General features: G+C 36.8%; 1 protein-coding gene across 46 annotated transcripts in view; it reads right to left on the bottom strand.

Moving 5' to 3' along the window:
• Positions 1–21509, bottom strand: part of clasp2 (cytoplasmic linker associated protein 2) — a 64744-nt gene extending 43235 nt beyond the window's left edge. For 37 of the 46 annotated variants that reach the window (XM_048201656.1, XM_048201667.1, XM_048201669.1 and 34 more), the window contains exons 1-7: positions 20641–21508; positions 17725–17803; positions 15956–16059; positions 15609–15700; positions 14499–14574; positions 10991–11088; positions 905–975 (exon numbers count right to left, since the gene is read on the bottom strand). In XM_048201656.1, the coding sequence (XP_048057613.1) occupies positions 905–975; positions 10991–11088; positions 14499–14574; positions 15609–15700; positions 15956–16059; positions 17725–17803; positions 20641–20838 (718 nt within the window). In that variant the 5' untranslated portion in view covers positions 20839–21508. Of the gene's footprint in view, positions 1–904; positions 976–10990; positions 11089–14498; positions 14575–15608; positions 15701–15955; positions 16060–17724; positions 17804–20640 lie in introns of all 46 variants that reach the window. The other 9 variants (XM_048201653.1, XM_048201655.1, XM_048201654.1 and 6 more) reach the window with 2 other exon arrangements.
• Positions 21510–22644: the final 1135 nt, after the last annotated feature.

Raw genomic sequence — 22644 nt, 5'->3', positions numbered from 1 at the left:
GACATGCTGTTTTGCTAAAGCTATAGGACTTCTGGGTTTTGATCGCATCGCGATCCAACATCATTTGAAAGTTCAACCAATGGAAACTGGATCTCAGGTGTGGTAGGTGGGTATAGTGAGTAGGGACTATGTGTAGAGACCAACCCGACACTGTTTTACAGCTGAAGTGCGATTGGATTGGTTTGATCGCTCAGATTGACAGGTCTTGATTTACCATGAGCCAGAGAATTGTTTTTTTTTTTTTGAGCCCTTGGTTAATTATGTTTCGAAATAAATGGCTAGCCTAGTATCTCTGGTAAGAACTGTCCCTCCACCCATGTCAAAGACATTGCTGAACACAAGAACCCATAAACACATGTATAAACACGTTTACCCCAGCTGCAACTATGAAAAAAAGCAATCATGGAATACCTTGTTAAGTCAATGTAAAACACATTACTGCACCACAACAACTCTACACCACAAGCAAATGTGAGCAGCATGAGAGCAGCACAGTGTGATCCATCTGGAGATCCAGCTCTGCCATCACATGACATATGCCAAATACATCATGGAGATTTCCAAGGCCGTGGAAGTCTGACACCGTCTCCCCTTTTTAGATGCTAGCACTCACGTTAAAGCTAACTTACTGGAGACCGAAGGGGCACGCAGAAATCCAGCATTAAGTCGTAGCCAATCACTTTATGTTGATGTTAACCCTCTAGTAATGCTAATGCTAATGAAAAACACGAGGATTAGCATTTAGATTAAAGTAGCATTGCGGTTAAAGCTGCGGCTCAGATGTCAAAGCTTATGTTCAGGACTGTGGTCAAAGACACTGACAAAGACTAATATTAGCATTGTAACTGAAGCTAATGGAGACAAGTGTTGCAAACAAGATTTAGCTAGTTAAAAGCTAACTTACCATGACTCGGGCTGAGAGCCATGTTGCCCGAATTCAGCACTTCATCAAAACGGTTCAGAATGGTCTGTAACCTGAAACAAACAGAACAGAGATGATTTGAGATTGATATTAAAATGATCGTACAAAAAAGCACACAACAATAGCATGAATATTATTAGTCACATTTTGACTATCCTATACAAGAAAACAATCACAAAACAAGGCATTATCAAGGCAATATTAAATAGTCACAATAATTTTGCTGGCAACATGCGCTACTGTTCAAGATTTTGGGGTCGATAAGATTTTCTAATGTTTTTGAAAGAAGTCTCTTATGCTCAGCAAGGCTGCATTTATTGAACCAAAAATACAGTAAAAAAAACAGCAACTGAATGCATCCTGAAATCAAAACAAACTGACCCCAATTTTATGATTTTAACACGCTTATTATTTTGCCATCAAGTTTACTAAAACCGTGTCATTAGTTTCACGACCCCTCTTTTTCCTGCAAGTATAAAAAGCTATAAAAACAGATAAGTTCATTTTCATGAATCTGTTCATGCATTAAAATATTTGACTAAAAAGACATACATAGGTAAATATTACTATTTTTTTTTTTTTACCAAGTATGAATAGATTGTTGCATATGAATAAAAATGATAAATATTCTTCCTTGTCGATTTAGCAAAAAAGCAGTCTTGAAAGCATGCCTATTTTAAATATTTTTAATTAGATTTTTACTGTTTTTTTACTTCTGCATTAAATAATTTTATTCTACTTTGCCCCAATGGCTTTTTGGTTGAAATTGTGGATTCACTGAGTAGAAAAAAAAAAAAGAATATCAACAAAAGGCTGAAAAATACAGAGATTTCCATTTGTTTTTAGCAATATCGCCCAGCCATAAAGTGATGGTATGGTGCAATGAAAATGCAATAAACATATTTCTTTCTGTCTCACTGCATAACAAAAAAGCCTTCTGAAGTAAAACACATCTTGCATACTTCTGTTGCAACAGCATCAAAGGCCTTAATCTGTCATTCACAATAATGCTTTTTCTGATAAAAACAAACAGATACAGACAAGTCTGCCTTTCTGCACATTCATGCACTGCTGTCAGAACCCGACCAACATCACTCACAGAAAATGTTCAGTAGCTTTAAAGGACTTTAATTAGGGATGCATGATATATCGGCCACCATATCCTTAACGGCTGATATATTTTCATTTTTAATGTTACTGTTATCAGCCTGATAACGGTAACATTGTGCACTGTCATCCATTATGGTTTTAGATTGCTTGAAATCACTTGAAAAAGCAAAATACACTTAATTGCAATGTGCAGTTCTCATTATAATATTATAATGAGAACATTATAACTGTGTGCTTGGGACATGGCTTTTAATGGTGAAACGTTTGTTTTTGTAATCAGGCTCTAAAAAATATTTTGATTTAGATTTATCTGCCAATATATCAGTTATCGGCTTTCAAATATAAAGAATAATCAGTTATCAGTATCGGCCAAAATGTTCATATCGGTGAATCCCTACCTTTAACTTTTTTCCTTAACTTGAAAAATGTTTCAGCCATAAAATATGTAAATATTAATATGCAATTATGATGCAAAGCCAAACATAATACGACACAGACAAACCACACAGTGATAACCACTGTAACAAATGGGATCATTACAAAAAATATATAATACCTTATTTAAAACAAAGCACATCTGCAGAGTGCACTTACAAGTCAATGCTTAATTACTAGTCTTGAAGTGCCTGCCAAACACAACAAGACTATTTTCAGCACAAGGAACAATTAAGAAGACACCAAAGCACAATTACTGTCCTTCACTGGCCCAATGTATAGCAGATCGAATATTAAAGTACAGCTTCAAAATATCAAGAAAGATGGTTAAACCCTGCATGAGACAAAACGATATTTGGATGAATTTGCTGGCCCCGCAGTCCTACAGCCATAAAACAATAAGGTGCGCATTTACTTTCTCACATGTAATATGCATGTAAATGCACAGTCAAGGCCACATGTGAGATGTTGCATGTCTGTGTGTGTCCTTAACACAGTGCTTGCAGTCCAGACGAATCAGGCATGTTCTTACACATGTACAAACACACACACACAGATCATCAATCCCTATTAACGCAACCGATTTAGGATCTCTGCTCTTTCTAACCAAAATGGTGCCTCTGCAGAAGACACGAGGAGCTAAAATGCAACAAGACAGAGAGAAAGTGAATAAACAGTCAAGAACGAGAAGAAAAAAAGAACATGCGACGAGATGAAGAAAGGGAAAAGGGTAAAAGAGGACAGCATGCGAGGTCCCACCCACCTGCTCAGACATACTGCCCTTCATATATAGCCAAGGATCGCTGAAAAGCCTCCACTGCCGTGTGTCTGTCGCAGAAAACTAAGAAACTGTTCACCGGTTTGTGTGTGTGTGTGTGAGAGAGATAGACAGCGCAAAGATTCTATTCCCCTTTACATAACCTCCTGTCTGGAACACACACCAGTGGGAGGGGCTAAAGCTGTGGAGCTCTGAGACAGGGCTCCCACCCCTCCCCCCTCCAGGCATGGACACACACACACACACACACACACTTAAGCACCGCTCGCATTCCCCCTCTCTTCAGTGTTGCCCCCCGCGTCTTGCCTTGGCTCAGTCGGTTCCGACTGCCCTCTCGCGCTCCTTCCTTCCTGTTTTGACTGACACAGTCCCCAGCTCACAGCCCTGTCCTTTCAAACCGTATTCATGTCAACAACACACATGTCCTTTCTTGTACCCGCTATCTCTTGGTCAGATGAGGGCAGTGCAGACACTGAATTACAGTATTTGTATGTACAGTTGCTTAGAGTGATTTTCGGCATGTGTGCCCAACCCTCGGGTGTGAGGGATCAGATCAGATCACATCAATATGATGTGATGCAACAGGATTCCAAAGGCAAAGTGTAAGAGACAAACAACATCGGCCCTCAAAATTATACAAGAGAGAAAAGTGTGAACTCAAAAAATCTCTACCAACTATTTTTTATTGGCCAATATTAGCGATTATTTTTTATTTAACTGGTCAATATTGGATATATACTGTTTACAATTGGATATTTAATACAATCTGTCAAAATAATGTGTGTCTTTGGTGATAAATGCTAAATAATTCAAATTCTATACCAACTTATCCAAATAAATTAATGATACAGATTTTTCTATTAAAGATACTAATATATCACGCAAAGCTAATATTCAAGGATGCATTATATGCATAAATAGCGTTTTTTAGCATTTTAGACTAGTTCTGAAGATTTTTAACATTTAAAAAGTGTTCTAATATAATTTTTCAAAATGTGTGTGTATATATAACTTTTGGGGTGTGACAATGCACTTAGCTCATGAGACGATACATGATATTGGGTTTATGAGAAGGCGATATTTTAACTATTTTAAGAAATGAAGATATATGACTGGAAAAATAGTCTTATTCAACAAAGTCAAAAATGCAAAACAATGCAGGTGCATTTTGAAATGTTTTAACAGATTTGGGCTGTCACTAATGATTATTTTGGTAATCAAGTGATAATTTTAACAGTTAATTAAATAATCGCTAATATTGTTTTTGTGGTAATAAAAATAGATCTAAGTGAACAATAGCCTTTAAAATGACTTAAAATACATATTTAAAAACAATGAGGCAATAATAAATGGTTCAAATAATGTACCAAAAGAAATTTTATGGTTTTACTGAATAACACTGTTAAAATACATGCAATATTCATAATAAAAAACATAATTAAAACGCAATATACATAATATAAACAATCAATTTATAACAAATCCCTGCAGAGTGTGCCAATGTCCTGGTCACTGTTGTTGTTACACTTTACAGCATGATCAAATCTTTGTTTAATATTGGCCAAACAACATTTAATTCAAATGTCCACTTAAATCTTTAATATTTGGCCACTTCTTTATGATAGAAATGCTACAGCCACTGCAATTTCATGAACAAGAACATGTGGACATGCAAACTCAAGCAAGGGTTTAAACTTATTTAGAAATCATGATGAACCTGCAACGCATATTTATTTAATTGAATCGCAGCCTTTGTGATTTCACAATAGCACTATGCTATATTATGATTTTTAAATGGTTTTAATATATCGAGCAGCCTTAGCAGACTAATAACTAGTCTAATAATGCTGATATTGCGAGACTTTTTACCTTGCCAAGAAATATCGTCACATTTTAATATCGTGAAGCACGAGATCTCATCACACCCCTAATAAACTACTTTTTTTTTTTTCAGCCAGAAAAGTATGATGCATCCTTACACCGTGTCCTAACTAGACGTGATGCGATCAAATTCCAGAGACAAGCAATTAGACTAACCACACCAGACGTGACATGACTATGAGATGAGACAAAATCACAGCCAATCAGATGAGCGTGTGGGCGGAGTTCCTCTGCAAGTGAATTGCACCAAAGTCCCTTTAAGGCAAGTCATTTCACTCGGCGGCCATCTTTAAAAAACCTCTCAGACAGCTGCTTCAGTGATGCAAGTACAGCTATCTCTTTAAACGGTGAAACATCAAATTCTCCAAAACAGATCACCAAGCTTACGATTCAATTTCATATTTGAAATCACCAATGAAATCTGACAACAACCATCTAAAAAATTTTTTAAACTCTCAAATCTTGTCAAATCACATGCGTCTCAAAACACTGACTGTTTCTATTGCAACCGGAGCTTCTAACAGCAGCTGCAGTGATGCAATGACTTTATCAACTGGCGATTAGGGTTGCAAAGGGGCTTTCCACAGGAACTTAACCTGGGGAATTTTGGAAATGTTGCGATTAGGAAACTTAACAGGAATTTATGGGAATTTAAGGGAATTTATTGGAAATTTTGGGAAGTTTATACAGATTTATAATATTTATATAAAATGTTTCATATAAAAACAAATATAAACATTTTGTTTGGTCATAACATGAAATAACAGTTATTTATTTTTCGCATTTAATTAATTTTAATTTAGTAAATATGTAAATATATTTTTATTGCAGCAATTGTTATGTGTTATTTATTTCAGTGTCACATGATCCTTCAGAAATCAGTCTAATTTTGCTGATTTGATATTTGTTATTATCATTGTTGGAAACAGTTGTATTGGCATGTTAAAATGATTTCTGAAGGATCATGTGACACTGAAGGATGGAGAAATGATGCTGAAAATTCAGCTTTGATCACAGAAATAAATTATATTTTTATGTATATCAATTATTATACCATTATTTTAAATTGTACTTATGTTTCATAATATTACAATTTTTTCTGTATTTTGATTAAATGTGCATGTTATGGACTGGGGGAAGCACAGTGCATGCAGGGGGTGTGGCCTCAATAGCCCTGCAGTAAGTAGTGTGCCATGTGAGGAATGTGAATGGTAAAAAATTAAACTAAAATTGCATTAAATATGGTTGTTTTAACCAAAATTATGTTGCAAGATGTTTTTTTCAACTACATTTAAGTACCCTGTTATAGGCTAACCTGCAATTCTGCAAATTCCCTGTTTATTCCCATTAATTCCCGTTAATTCCCATATATTCCCGTTAATTCCCATTTATTCCCGTTAATTCCCATTTATTCCCATTAAATCCCATGGAAAGTTTCCAGCTTTGAAAATTCACAGAATTTTGCAACCCTATTGGCAATTGGCTCTTTTATTTAGAAGGCGGGACTTATTCCATTGCACTTTCTCCCATTCATAGTAATGAGTGCACCATCTTTGTCTTTGACTGCACTCACAACAAAATAGGCAAGTATATAATGAAATTCTTAAATATTAAACATGTTTAAAAATACATACCGAGTGTCTGAAACAATCTGTCATAGAATACACTTCTTTGTTCACATTGATTAGACAGTTCATTCTTGTTTTATTTATTAATTTTCAAGATATGAGGTGAATTAACCAAATGTCGCCTTCAGTATGCCTTAAAAGTCACACAAAATGATATTCAAACTCACATTAAATTCTTTTAACATTAAAGCACATAATCAGTACCTGAGATTATCATTGTCATACTTTGCATGTTTTTCCAACCGCAACATCGCAGAAATAGAAACTGTTTCTAAAACAGAACAAAAACCCCGATTAACATGGAAAAGATACCTTTTATCGCGTGTTGTGGCGTAGAAAAGCAATGAAATGCACAAAATAACAAACTGCCTTGAACATATCCTTCACCAATGCAGACACAAGCACCTTTGTGTTTCTGACCAGAGGTATTGTCTGAGATAACGATGTGTCAGAGTCATAACCATGTCACACACCAGACAATCTGACACATCTCACCGTTGCTATGGGCTGAACATACACAGCATGTGGGTCATTCCAGACCCCATATAGTTCAGTTTATATTAAAACATCTGGACTACACTAAACATGAATCACTCTGAACTTTAAATCTGAATCCTGGAAGAAGTATTATAGACTAACAGTGCCAAAATTTAGGACCATAAAACCATAAGAGGAAAAAAAAGACAACAACACAGATTCCTCCAGAAATGAATCCATTATGTACAGAAAAAAATTTGATTCAACATCATTCACTGGCATTAGTAAAGTGATCATGAAATGTTCAAGATGCGGCCAATGGAGTCTGTCCAAGCGCCTGAAGCCTCTTACATCAGACAGAGAGGAATGCAGGAGTATTAGACAGTCTTCAAAAACTCAATTTATCACAGATCAACAGCGCACACTGATGTCAGCCTGCAAGATTTTATCAGATTACAAGGAATCCTTTTTTAAACACAATGTAAATAGATTTTCACCATTCAGTAATAGGAGACCCATGAAGTAATTTCTTAGTAAGTTTACAGTACACACAATCACAAACACCCTCCTTTGAATCTACAGACTTTAATGCAGTGCAAGTACTGAAATACTCAATAGAACTGCAATGATAGACTAATAAATAGAGTTGATATGATAATCTAATGCTGTTTCAGTGCTCTTTGGTTTTTATTAAATCAATAGGCAGATCTCAAGAGAAAATGGTCAAGTAATCCCTCCAAGGGCTTCTGTGTATATAGAAAATTAATATGCTCATAAGACACAAAAATGTTCACAATGATCTATTAATGTAGCCTGACGTGGTCATACTCAATTCTAGTTCGAATATGAGTCTGATACTGCTCCATTGGGCTTTGATTATGGGGGCGTATTTCATCCGATCCAGGAAAGACCTCAATTGGATAGACCTACAACCAATCAGAGCTACAGAGTAAGTGACGTATGTTGAGCGACGCATAGTTGTCAACAGAACTCTTCTTAGCGACCATCGGGGCCAGCTGATAAATCAAACTTTTGCCGAATCCCGTAGGAAGGACGGCAAAGACATCTTTCCCATCGACAAATGCCTTGATCGCGGTCCTCTGTTCCTCTTTTAAAATTAATGCGCTGTCGATATCTTCTATAACGGACGCGATGGCGGAATCTACACATCTCAGTTCTTCAACAACAGCCATCATTGTTGTAAACTAATTGACCTTTCGCAAGACTCGCCCCCCTTAGTTACTGTTGCTTTGTCCGACAAGCCGTGGCGCTGTCACGACACACAGAGTGGAAAATACATCGCGGAGCAAAGCGGAAACTGACAACACGTCGACAGACAAGACAGGACAGGTTACTTATGATATTAAACAGAGCCCCAACTTTCAAACTGTGTAGTTAATAAAAACCGTTTTGTGGCTCTTTAATGTGTTGTGACCATGATCGTGACAGATTGCTGTAGCGCCTCAGCTCAAGAGGCTCGTGAACCGATCATCTCTTCCTACTAGTCCATTTATAGCATCAAATAAACATGAATGAACATGAGAATGAATGTTGTTTCAAACGCGGAAAGACGTCAATATGCACAATTTTTCAAGTTTAACTCCACCGATGTTAAGGTGCGTTCAGTTTCGAGATTCTTGCTTGTAAAAAGCGGTCACGTCCTCGTAGAGCTCGTAATTACAGCTTGTAAGCTGGGAGTTTTCTGAAAGCTCCCAGATGTACCACGTGGATGCTGTACCACCTGACTGCTGTAGATTCATTTAGGCATTGATAGTGGTGCCATGGAAACGCTTAATTCCCAGTTCAAGGACCAAAAGGACGTGAACAGCTCCGAATATAACGTCACGTGTTGTTATCTCAAGATTCCGGTAAATACTATGTGACGTGAACGCAGCATAAATCTTCTAACTCCTGACTGCTTTGTCGGACAAAATAGTGGATGCGGCGTTCTGATTGGTTAGATCGCTTGTCAATCAAACTCCCCAAGCGCTCTTTGATGACGTGGCTGATTACGTTTCTGGTGATAATCTGTCAATCATCGCCCTGACAATGTGATTGGTCCGAACAGTTTCTGTTCGGGCATAATTACTCCTCTACGGATCAAGTCCAGACCGAACTCCCCGACCTCAACATTTTGTGGGCGGGGCTAAATTCGGCTGGCATCCAGGCTACTATTAATGTAGTCTACCAAAGATTGAGCAAAAAATATACGCGTGCAAAATACAGGTCAGTATGGATGCAAATTGCACCCGCAAAATGTTTTATCATTAAACAGTGTGCATACAAATTGAAGATTCAAAGATGTTCAAAATTCTTTTTATACAGTCTAAATCCATGTTGCAATGACTTAAGTGTAATGATGTGTTTTCGGTAACACTTTAGTATAGGGAACACAAACTATACTATGACTTTTCCCCTCAATAAACTCTTAATTTACTGTTTATTAATAGTCAGTAAGGTTGTTGTTAAGTTTAGGTATTGGGTAGGATTAAGAATGTAGAATAACATCATGCAGAATAAGGCATTAATATGTGCTTAATAAGTACTAATAAATAGCCAATATACTAGTAATATGCATACTAATAAGCAACTAGATAGACTAAAATAAAGCGTTACCGTGTTTTCTTTTTTACTTGTGAATTCTGTTATTTCGATAGTCCTATATATGGAGACGTAGTTTGCAACTACACGTCAACAAAGTGATTAATTCGCAACTAGGAGTCAACTAACTAATTTAGAGTATAAGTAGATTGTTAGGTTATGGTTAGGGTTAGTAGAATAAGTTGACATGTACTTGCAAAGTTACTTATAGTAGAATGTCTGATTGGGAGAATCAAAATAAAGTGTTAGCAGACAGTCAACTAATACGCTAATGAAAGTTAGTTGACATGTAGTTGCAAAGTTACTAATAGTTAGTAGAATGTCTAAAGTGGACTATCAAAATAAAGTGTAAACATGAATTCAAGTGAAATCACTTTCATTCCAATATATTTCAAATCTGGTAAAATACACATAAATTAATAGGCTATACTCTACATGCATATGCTATATAGTCATATTTAATTGGTCATACCTGAAAAAGGCTGGTATTCAATAAGAGCCACAAATGAGTCGCAAAAAGCTCCTTTAAATACGGGTGTGTCCAACCGGTGTGCATGTGCTACTATTTGTACAATTATAAATCACCCACAATTAGGGCTGCACGATTAATCGCATGCTATTCTCACGCGCATTTCGTCAGTAAAGCCGGTTCCCTGATTACCGCTAAATCGCCATCACCTGTTTTTAAACGCAGCGCCTTTTAATAGACGGAGCCGTAGTTCACGGACAAGCCACGCAATATCGCGTTCATTATCGCAGGCGATTCATCTGCGATATGAACGCGATATTGCGTGGCTTTTCAGTGACCTACGGCTCTGTCTATTAAATGCCGCTTCATTTGAAAGCAGGTGATGGCGATTTAGCGGTAATCAGGGAACCGGCTTTACTGACGAAATGCGCGTGAGAATAGCATGCGATTAATCGTGCAGCCCTACCCACAATACACCCACAAACAATCTGCTAGATTGAAGTCATGAAAACTGACTCATATCAGAGTAATTATACCAATCCAGAAACTGTCAACACAACCGTGGTGTAGGCAAAACACATGATTGGGTTTGGGACAGAATGATGCTCGTTGGCTTAGCGCAGTATCATTAAGTTGATAAGATAAATATTTCTAGAAAGCTTGTGGGTTCAACAGTAAATCATACTAACCGTGCAGATGGTAGATCTCTTTTGTTGAGGTCCACTCGCACTTTCTCTCCTACATGCCGATACACCTCCACTAGAGTTGATATAGCAGCCTCCCGTACCTGTGGAACACACGACACACAATTAACCTAGAAACAAAACTACAGATTGATCCTTTAACAATCCCATTCACACTGACAGTGACTGAAATTATTTAATTTTCAATGAGAGTTGGTGACGAGATTAAAGGGGACATATCATGAAAATCTGACTTTTTCCATGTTTAACTGCTATAATCGGGTTCCCAGCATCTACCAACCCAAAAAAATGTGAAAAAGGACATAGCAGTAACTTTGTTTTGTCAAGCCTGTGAACAAACGAGTTTTGTCAAGCATGTGAACAAACGAGGCGCTCAGATTTCACTCCTCTTGTGGCATTGGAAGGGGATCTTATAATAATATTATCGCTCCTTAATCTGATCGTTTCCACCCACGGCGCCACCATTTTGTTTTCGCAAGCGAAAATGGTATACCAGTTATAACGCCATGGCAAAAGTTTGAGCAAAGCATGCTAACTGTTCTGTCGTTGGCTGCACAGACGAGCACAGAACACTATTTAGTCTCGTTAGCTTGGATACCCTGCAAGCTGACCCTGGCGATTGCTAAAAAAATGGAGCGTTTCTGTCTGAGCGATATTTCTGGAAAAAATATTAGACCATTCACAGCATTTGATAGCAATCATAAACGTTAGCCTGGTGTGTATGGCTCTGTTTGGAAAACAGGTACGCTATAGTGGGCCGTCCATGTGGGTTTGGCACAAAAGATTAACATGACGGCACATGCTAGTGGATGAGTTGAATCAACTCCACAGCAACTACATAAATTTATCCACTAACCATTCAGAAACATCTAGTTTCATTCTAAAAGTTGTAACTTCTTCCTGAGTCTCTCCATCAGTGTGGACTCCGGTTTGAACAACGTAAGGCTGAACACTGTTACTGACAATCCTCATTTTCGCTGTGTGAGATTCTCCAGCTTTGTTGTTGTTGTTGAGCAACTGAAGCTGTTAAAGCTCCGCCCTCTTTTGGAAAGTGGGCCAAGAGCAGCAGCTCATTTGCATTTAAAGTGACACAAAAAAAATGGTTTGTTTTTGCTCACACCCAAATAGGGGCAAATTTGACAAGATATAATAAATGATCTGTGGGGTATTTTGAGCTGAAACTTCAGACACATTCTGGGGACACCAGAAGAAAAGTGAAAGGGGCATTATAGGTCTCCTTTAAATCGCTTTCTGTGTAAATGCTGATTCATAAATATTTTTTTTTATAGTTTGGGATCGGTATGATTGTAAAAAAAAAAAAAAAAAAAAAAAAAAAAAAAAGTATGTTTTTAAAGGTGCCCTAGATTCAAAAATTGAATTTACCTCAGCATAGTTGAATAACAAGAAGTTCAGTACATGGAAATGACATACAGTGAGTCTCAAACTCCATTGTTTCCTCCTTATGTAAATTTGATTTGTTTGAAAGACCTCTGAAGAACAGGCGAATCTCAACATAACACCGACTGTTACGTAACAGTCGGGATCATTAATATGTACGCCCCCAATATTTGCATATGCCAGCTCATGTTCAAGGCATTAGACAAGGGCAGCCAGTATTAACGTCTGGATCTGTGCACAGCTGAATCATCAGACTAGGTAAGCAAGCAAGAACAACAGCGAAAAATGGCAGATGGAGCAATAATAACTGACATGATTCATGATAACATGATATTTTTAGTGATATTTGTAAACTGTCTTTCTAAATGTTTCGTTAGCATGTTGCTAATGTACTGTTAAATGTGGTTAAAGTTACCATCGTTTCTTACTGTATTCACGGAGACAAGAGCCGTTGCTATTTTCATTTTTAAACACTTGCAGTCTGTATAATTCATAAACACAACTTCATTCTTTATAAATCTCTCCAACAGTGTAGCATTAGCCGTTAGCCACAGAGCACTATCAAACTCATTCAGAATCAAATGTAAACATCCAAATAAATACCATACTTACGCGATTAGACATGCTGCATGACGAACATTTTGTAAAGATCCATTTTGAGGGTTATATTAGCTGTGTGAACTTTGTTTATGCAATGATAGAGTCGCGAGCTTGATGGGCAGGGAGCGCGCGATTTAAAGGGGCCGCAGCCTGAATCGGCGCATTTCTAATTATGCTCCGAAATAGGCAGTTAAAAATAAATTTATTTAAAAAAAATCTATGCGGTATTTTGAGCTGGAACTTCACAGACACATTCAGGGGACACCTTAGACTTATATTACATCTTGTAAAAAAACGATCGATGGCACCTTTAACATGACGGGACATGCTAGTGGATGAGTTGAATCAACTCCACAGCAACTACATAAATTTATCCACTATCCATTCAGAAACGTTCAGTTTCATTCTAAAAGTTGTAACTTCTTCCTGAGTCTCTCCATCAGTGTGGACTCCGGTTTGAACAACGGTAAGGCTGAACACCGTTACTGACAATCCTCATTTTCGCTGTGTGAGATTCTCCAGCTTTTTTGTTGTTGAGCAACTGAAGCTGTTAAAGCTCCGCCCTCTTTTGGAAAGTGGGTCGAGAGCAGCAGCTCATTTGCATTTAAAGTGACACACAAAAAAAAGGCTTGTTTTTGCTCACACACAAACAGGGGCAAATTTGACAAGATAAAATAAATGATTAGCGGGGTATTTTGAGCTGAAACTTCACAGACACATTCTGGGGACACCAGAGACAAGTGAAAAGGGGCATTATAGGTCTCCTTTAAATCACTTTCTGTGTAAATGCTGATTCATAAAAAAAATTTATAGTTTGGGATCAGTATGATTTTTTTTTTAAATAGTTTTTAAAAGAAGTCTCTTATTGCTCACTAAGACTGTATTTATTTAATCAAATATACAGTAATTTTGTAAAATATTCTTAAAATTTAAAATAACCGTTTTCTATTTGAATATATTTTATAATGTATTTTATTCCTGTGATGCAAAGCTGAATTTTCAGCATCATTACTCCAGTCTTCAGTCACATGATCCTTCAGAAATCATTCTAATATGCTGATTTGCTGCTGAAGAAAGATTTGTTATTATTATTATTATCAATGTTGGAAACAGATGTACTGCTTAATATTTTTCTGGAAACTGTGGTACATATTTTTCAGGATTTTTGGATGAATAGACTTCAAAAGAACAGAATTTGTTTAGTGGAACCATGAGATTGATCAGCCCATTTTCTAGACTTCCCTTTTCAAGATCTCTAAAAGATCTTTTTCCCATTCTTCCATCTCAACCTCCAAATCTAATGCTTATCTCTGTGAGTGGTCCATTCGCTCAGCAGGAGCTTGAATTCAGCTGTTCATGTTTAGAAGCCTAACATTAGCGCGGACTGCCTCCCTCCCTCACACACAAAGGACAGAAACAGAGAATGAGTCCAACTCACTTTACTTTTTCACACACATTCCGAGCATTACATACATACACAGACACAGATTCATACCTGGGGGTTTTGGTCTCCTGTTAGCGAACAGAGATGTGGAACGAATTTACTCAAACTCAAGGGCTGAGCGCCGTAACTAAGAGAAAGAGAGAAACAAAGAAATACTGAGTGCGAGTCAGTTTAGACTAAACAGTTCACAACAAGTTCAAATTCTACATGCATGTACACTGACAAAAAAAAAAAATGGGTGTAGGATTTACTTTGAAACAATTTTCATTTAAAAATCGCTAGTAAATTTCAAAATTACTTAGAAACGGCAAGTAAGACATTGAATTAAAAGCGAAATTTTGAAGTAGTAGAACTGAAATAAAACGTCCTCCAATAATCTTTGTTTTATTTATAACTTTGAAAAATCATTTTATACAGTGTATACATACACAGTTGTATTCATTTTGCATTTTCCTTCTGTGGAACACAAAAGAAGATATTTTGAAGAATGCTGTCAATGAGACACCATTGACTTTCATTGTATGGACAAGACATTTCTCAAAATAAGTCCAAAAGGACATAAGGGTGAGTGAATGATGACAGAATTTTCATTTCAGGGTGAACTATCCCTTTAATGTAATACAAAACCAAAACAGCAGCAATGTCAAACTTGCTTGTAATTAAAGCAAACTTTATGGTACATAACATCTTATTATTATAATAACAGTGTAGCATAAGGCTGAGTGTATACAGCGTGAATTATGTGACAGCTCTTTTGTCAACAATGAGGAGTAAAGTTACTGAGAAACTAGTTTTGTTTGTGTATAGGCGTTTATGTAGCACTTCAGTGAGAATTGTCTGTTAATCTGACCTTCTTGGAATCGATACAGGCAGGTAAGCGGATTACCTCATGGGGCAGAGTTTGTTTACAGAGTGAGACAGACAAGGAGCTTGTATGGTGTGAACGTCTGTAGATTACATTTAAATATCCGTGAATTTAGATGTCAATTCTGCGATGCTGAACTAATATATTTCAGTCCTATTTGTGATAAACCGAGGGGATATGATCGCATCAAAATATTGTGAAATGGAAGAACGGCGCCACCTGTTGGACAAGATTGCCAGTACAAATGTGGAAGTGTTTGCAAAGGGAGAACGTATGGGATTGTATGAAGGACTTACGCATTTAGTGTGGCAACCAAGCACAAGCAGACTCCCTCTCGACTGCGGAAGTTTTTGTGTTTGAAGCCAGGAATCAACCTCTCCCAAACGTTCTGCACAAAGACACAGGAAAAGAATCAGTGTAACTGATTTGTTACATCTCCATTACTGCGAAAGCAGGAGAGAGAGAGAGAGATGATGTGCTCTGAAGGAAATGATGAATCACTGGCAGTAGTAACTAGCAAACATGATCCAATGTGGTTTTATTCACCCAGCAGCTAAAACTAGACAGATTTATGATTATTTTTTATTTGTCAGTATGAATGGGTGTAATAGTGATGATTATTTCCGCCATATGGTTAGCTCACCATGGGTGTTGTCGTCTGCTCCATCAGCTTCAAAATGAGCCCTTGAGCCTGTTCTCGAACCTGATCCTTTGCATCACCCAGACGGTCAACTAACGCAGGCATCACTGAGGAAAAAAGTGAAAGAGAGATTTAAAAGATGATGTAATGATGTAGGGCTGCACAAGCTGGAAAAACATTAATTTTTCTAATAAAAACTGTGATTGCCATTTAAAATAAAATGTTTGTGTGCGTGAAAATGTGATTTTTTTTTTTTTTTAATAAAAACTCCAGGTTGGCTATGCTTGTTTGTAGAGCTGCACAATTTGGCTCAAATTGTTGTAATTATATATCAATATTACTATAATAATAATAATAATCATTATTATTATAATAAAGGCATAAAAAAATATTAATATTGTAATGTTTCATTGTAAAGTAAAATATTAAGTATTTAAGAAAATAATAATAATAATTATTATTATTATTATTATTATTATATTTTACTTTACAGTACAAATGTAAAATTACAACACATTTATGGCTGTCTTAATTCTTCATTTTCAAACGTTAAACCGTCAAGCTTTTATTTTGGCGGAAAACCTCAGGGAGACCTTAAAGGGTTAGTTCACCCAAAAATGAAATTTCTGTCATTAATCACTCACCCTCATGTCATTTCACACCTGTAAGACCTTTGTTCATATTTGGAAAAGATATTTTTGATGAAATCCAAGGTTTTTTATCCCCCATAGAAAGCAACGTAATTACCGTTAAAACAGTCGACGCGAATGCAGTGGTTCAACCTTAATGTTATGAAGCGACGAGAATACTTTGTGCGCAAAAACAAAATGCGACTCATTAATGGCCGGCTCCTGCGTAAGCATCACATGCATGCATCATGCTGCTCACGTGATCAGCTTGGGCCAATACTGAGCCGGCGTTCGAACGTAAACACAGAAGCTCTGCACTGCGTTCACTATGTCAACTGTGTATGATGACAGTTTTGTTTTTGCGCACAAAAAGTATTCTCGTCACTTCATACATTAAGGTCGAACCACTGTAGTCACATGGACTATTTTAATGATGACTTTAATACCTTTCTGGACCCCAAAGGGTGCAATGACATTGCTGCCTATGTATGATTCAGAAACCCTCAGATTTCATCAAAAATACCTTAATTTGTTTTCCAAAGATGAACGAAGGTCTTACAGGTTTGGGACAACACAAAGGTGAGTAATTAATGACAGAAAATTTCATGTTTGGGTGAACTAGCTGTTAGACCTACCTGAAAAGCACCGTTTATTTCATTTGTATCGTTGTTCTACTGTATTTATTTGTGCTACTGCTTGTAATTTGAGCAGTTCTTATTTATTGTCTCAGGCCCTGGGTTGGACTATCTGTTTGGAAGACCAATGACAGACATTCCTTTTATCAATACTAGCAGCCCAGAAATGACCCTTTAACTTCCAACATTTTTTGTATGCCAGGCAGACTCAAACAGACTCTTTGTGTGAAGTCATCTCATTCCTTTCTCTCTACTCCGTTTGTTCCATGTTTTCAGATGAATGAGGTATGATGAGCGAGGGGGGTCATCTGTTACAATCATAACAACCCATCTCCGTGGTAACATGAGAAGGCGGGGCTCAAACAGCTGAGAGACAAGCACTGAGATTGTGTCATATACATGGCAAGTCCCCCGGCATTCCCCTTTCTGCTGATTATGTCATGGAAAAGATCTTTAGCTAATGCTGCCTTACTGATGTTGTGAATTTAGCGCAACAATCACCGCTTACCTGTGCCAATATAACCTCTGAAGCGATCAGTCAGCCGATCCACGAATGCGCTGACAATATCGATCCCCAGCAATGCAACCTGACACCAAACAAGAAAGAGACAAATCAGCTGAAAACATCAAACCTCACTTTTCCTCTCACGACAGCAAACTGTAGGACAGCATTTTTAAACACATGACTCTGCTAATTCAGTATCTGACACAGAGCTTTGCGTCTTTAAGAATGACTATTGTTATTGCATGTGAGTGGGTGAATGAAAATAAGAGATTGTGAGACGGACTATATTTAAGGATTGCGGTGGGATCGCTGCAGTGTGTTTCTTGGCAGTGCAGGATGGAAGTTCACATTCCAGAGAAACAATCAAATATTCACTACATCCCAGAAGCTCCAGTTATGACCTATTTTAGGCAAAGCAGCCAGAGAGAGTCCTGAGTAAAGACAACAGTGTGTGTGTGTTTGTGTGTGTTTGTGTGTGCACGCACCTGAAAGGCAAAACTGGAGAACACCTGGTAATTTCATTTTGGAAATCATTTAAATGTTTCAATTGGACAGCATTTATCTACACAATTCAGCAAAGGGTTCAGCCACACTTTAAAGGACTTATCCCCATGTCATCCAAGATGTTTATGTCTTTCTTTCTTCAGTCGAAAAAAATTAAGGTTTTTGAGGAAAACATTCCAGGATTTTTCTCCTTATAGTGGACTTCAATGGGGTTCAACGGGTTGAAGGTCCAAATGTCAGTTTCAGTGCAGCTTCAAAGCGCTCTACATGATCCCAGACGAGGAATAAGAGTCTCCTCCAACTTCAAAATCGTCAGACATCACTTTTTTTTTTTTGTAAAGGCTGTTTGACTTAGTCTTTGCATGATTGCTTTGTAAACAATTGCTCTGTACTTCCGCCTACGTCACACATGACCTTTCCAACATGATTACGTAATGCGTGGAGCATCACAGAGCAGTGCAAGAAGAGCATTTGTGGTTAAAAAGAATATAATTTTTATTTTGTTTTTAGAAAATGACTGATCGATTTGCTAGATAAGACCCTTATTCCTTGTCTGGGATCATGTAGAGCTCTTTGAAGCTGCACTGAAACTGTAATTCGGACCCGTTGAACCCCAGTGAAGTCCACTATATGGAGAAAAATCCTGGAACGTTTTCCTCAAAAACCTTAATTTCTTTTCGACTGAAGAAAGAAAGATCTTGGATGACATGGGGGTGATTAAATTATCAGGAAATTTTAATTCTGAACTAATCCTTAAAGGATTAACCTCATTTCTTCAAGTTAATTCAATCAGCAAGCATTTCTGGTTTCTTCCTTGTGCGACTTATGGAGAAAAAATTGTGTGTAAATCATGTCCATTCTTAGATCATTTCTCTTTGTCAGCACTTCCTTTTTTATAAGCACTGCTTCTTTTGTCTGAAGAGTCAAACTGTTCTCTTTCTCTCCCTCTATATATTATAATAATAATAATAATAATAATAATATTAATAAGTATTATTATTTAACAGCTGTAATATATATTATGGTTCAAAAGTTTGGGGATGTATTTTTTTCATTTTAAATGAGTCTCTCGTGTTCTACAAGGCAGCATTTATTTGATTTAAAATTCAATAAAAACATTAATATTGTGAAAAAGCTGTTTTCTATTTTAATATATTTTAAAGTGTAATTTATTCCTGTGTCGCAAAGCTGAATTTTCAGCATCATTACTCCAGTCTGATTTGCTGCTCAAGAAACATTTCTTATAATTATCACGTTGAAAACAGTTGTGCTGCTTAATATTTTTTCAGGACGCTTTTATTAATAAGAAAAATTCAAAAGAACAGCATTTATTTGAAAAATAAAAATTATTTATAAATGTCTTTACAGTCACTTTTGATCAATTTAATGCATCCTTGCTAAAAATGTATATATATATATATATATATATATATATATATATATATATATATATATATATATAATATTAATTTCCTTCAAATAAAAAAAAATCTGACCCCAAACTTTTTAATAGTACTGTATATTAAATAGTAAAAGAAAATTTATATATATATTAAAATTATTTACAAAAAAAAAAAAAATATTAGTGGAGAGATGAAAACGGTCTACCAGATCTTTAACCAATGGGCCTAAGAACCAGACACCCTACATTTATCAAACCACATATATTTGTAGAAGTCTACAGCTGTGTCTTCAATCTATGAATCACCCCCATCTTTTCTAAAATCCAACCTCAATGAGTCTGATGTCATAGCCATCCATTAACATCCGTCCCTGAAGATCTCAACTATCAGCTAGATGAACATCTAATGCTGCTTTTAAAACATCCTTACTCAATCATGTTTCGATCCATGCAAACAGTGACTCTGAAACGGGAAGTGAAGCATAAGTCACCATTTTTGAAAATCAGCAGCAGTATGAGCCAGCATAAAAGCCTCTGCTTGCATTTCCAGGGCATTTAAATGTGACAATATCACAAAAAAAGCATATGTAAAAGGATTAATCATATGCATTGCAATGACATGTGCCTTTACAGCATCAATGTAACAGAACAATACCCAAGCCACCCTCCCCCATCCTCACAACACCCCCCACCAGCAAATCCACTCTCTCATAGACACAAATGAATATGTATAATGTATGCACATTGATATTAATATATCATATGAGCACTTTTACCTTAAGAATGAAGCCTCTCACAATTTTTCTGACAGAATGAATGCACAACAAGCCTAATGCATTTGGAGATGTGCATGCAAATAATAGATTATATTAAAATAAACTGCTGGGTTTGTCACTCCAGAACAATGCAGGCATCCTTCATAACAACATACGTTCCATGTGACCTTAAAACACACCTTCCATGACACTTAATTTAAATATGCACCCCCCCAAAGCAAGTCACAAGCCATATACCTTGTAATTGCTGGAATTGACCCATCCGGTCAGCTCATCTATGGTTTTATCCAGGCGGGGTTTGTCCTGGTCAACGTCCCAGGACCTCTGCGGGTCGCTCAGGTAGTCGATGAGATCCGGGCCGACCTGCAGCCGCCGGGTCACGTCCTTCTGCAAAACCTGCTGGTAAAAATAGTCCATGTTGTCATTTTCCTCCATCGGGACGCTTTGTGGTCAGTCCTCAGGTTGCGGCGAAACAATAACAACGGCAGAATGACGGTCAAGAGTCGCGTAAACAACGCGAGACACTGAAATGTGTACAAAGAGGAAGTCCAATACTGCGTTTAAAGACACTCTGAGGTCTGTTGTTAGTGCATTAGCAGTGCAGTAACGGAAAATAAACAACTTCAACAAAAAGTTTCCCAGAAACGAAACGGTTGATCCCCCGAAAAAGTGTGTTTTCACTCAATAATAAAGTGTGGGCGACCACAGGCGCGAGGAAATGTAAAAGAAACACGCGTATAAAAACAGTGGAAATGTATCAGACCGAGTGCAGGTAGTCTAGGCTAACAATGTTAGCTTTAACCCTTAAGGTCGAGGATCCTGGGGCCTGCCGCCGGGGCTCTCTTCCCTCCTGGCCACCATTTCAGAAAAGCCCGCTTCAAGCCGCTAGCGGAGATGAGTGGATAAACTGCCGGCACGCGCGCCGCTCTCACAGCTCTCTTGTTTGCACTTAATCCAAAAATAATCCGCAGTTTGACAGCTGCCTTCTGAGTTCAGGACTCTCGCTTCGACCACGGCTGCTGGACCGCCGGTAGCCGCAATACTGGAGTGTTGAATGGCAAACGAAGCCGAGGAAGAGTGATTGGGCCGAGGCCTTGAGGTCCTTCAACGCCGCACAGATGTCCAGCATGATGCCTGAATGAAAAGATGCCCATTCTGTACCTGTACAGTGTACACAATTCATTATGCATTAGTGCAGGATTAGTGTATGACAGGATAGAAAAAAGGTACGTTTATTACATAGTATCAGGAGAAACACTATACATCTTTATTATTATTATTATATTTATATTTATTATTATTATAATTTATTATTATTGGTTGTTGTTGTTGTTGTTGTTGTTGTTGTTGTTGATGATGTATCCTCCCTAATTCCACGAGAGTACATTTCTGTTTGTAATTCTGGTTATTCCAGTGTGTTGACATTTTTCCTTAAGGACTGAAAGATTGTTGAAGATTTGAATATATTATTAAACTATTATTATTTCTAAATTATAATATACCTCGTATTATTATTATATCTCATAAACGCACACAGACACTTTGAGTTTCAAATAACCTTTTTGTGCATTTATCAGCACCAAGCAGATTATACCTGCTTTTAAATATTTGTACATGCTTGTATACATATAAATTGTGTTTTCAAGATGCTCTTGTTCTTTGTCTTCATCTCCCCCTGGTGGTATTTGAATGTATTTCAAACTAAAATATGTGTGCACTTGTAAATATTTATGTGCATGTATGTAGTATATGCATATCTATAAATGTGTGTGTGTGTGTATATATATATATATATATATATATATATATATATACACACACACACAAACACATATGCATACTATACAAGTATGTACAAGTATAAATAAATATATATATATATATATATATATATATATATATATATATATATATATATGCATATATATGCATATATATATATAGCCTATATATGCTATAATGCAAAACCATCATTAATTTTAAATGAAATAAATGTTTTGGTTATTTGGTTATTTTAGTATAGCTTACATGTATATGTTCCATTTTAAATTGAGATCCTGATAGTCTTTGCTTTTCTTTTTTGTATCAATTTTTTATTATAAAATATCAAAAAGGTCAAATGTAGCTAATATCTTGTAACTCTTTTATCAAAAGTGGCTTTCCGACTTTAAGTAGCTTGGTAAGCTATGTTTTATAAAAATAAATGTCTACCACGTGTTAGTTTAGTTTCAGGCCATTATA

The sequence above is a fragment of the Megalobrama amblycephala genome, linkage group LG9 (genome assembly GCF_018812025.1).
Source record: "Megalobrama amblycephala isolate DHTTF-2021 linkage group LG9, ASM1881202v1, whole genome shotgun sequence".
NCBI lineage: Eukaryota > Metazoa > Chordata > Actinopteri > Cypriniformes > Xenocyprididae > Megalobrama > Megalobrama amblycephala.
The sequence above is the reverse complement of the archived record's forward strand: the minus strand, read 5'-3'. Positions and strand labels throughout refer to the sequence as shown.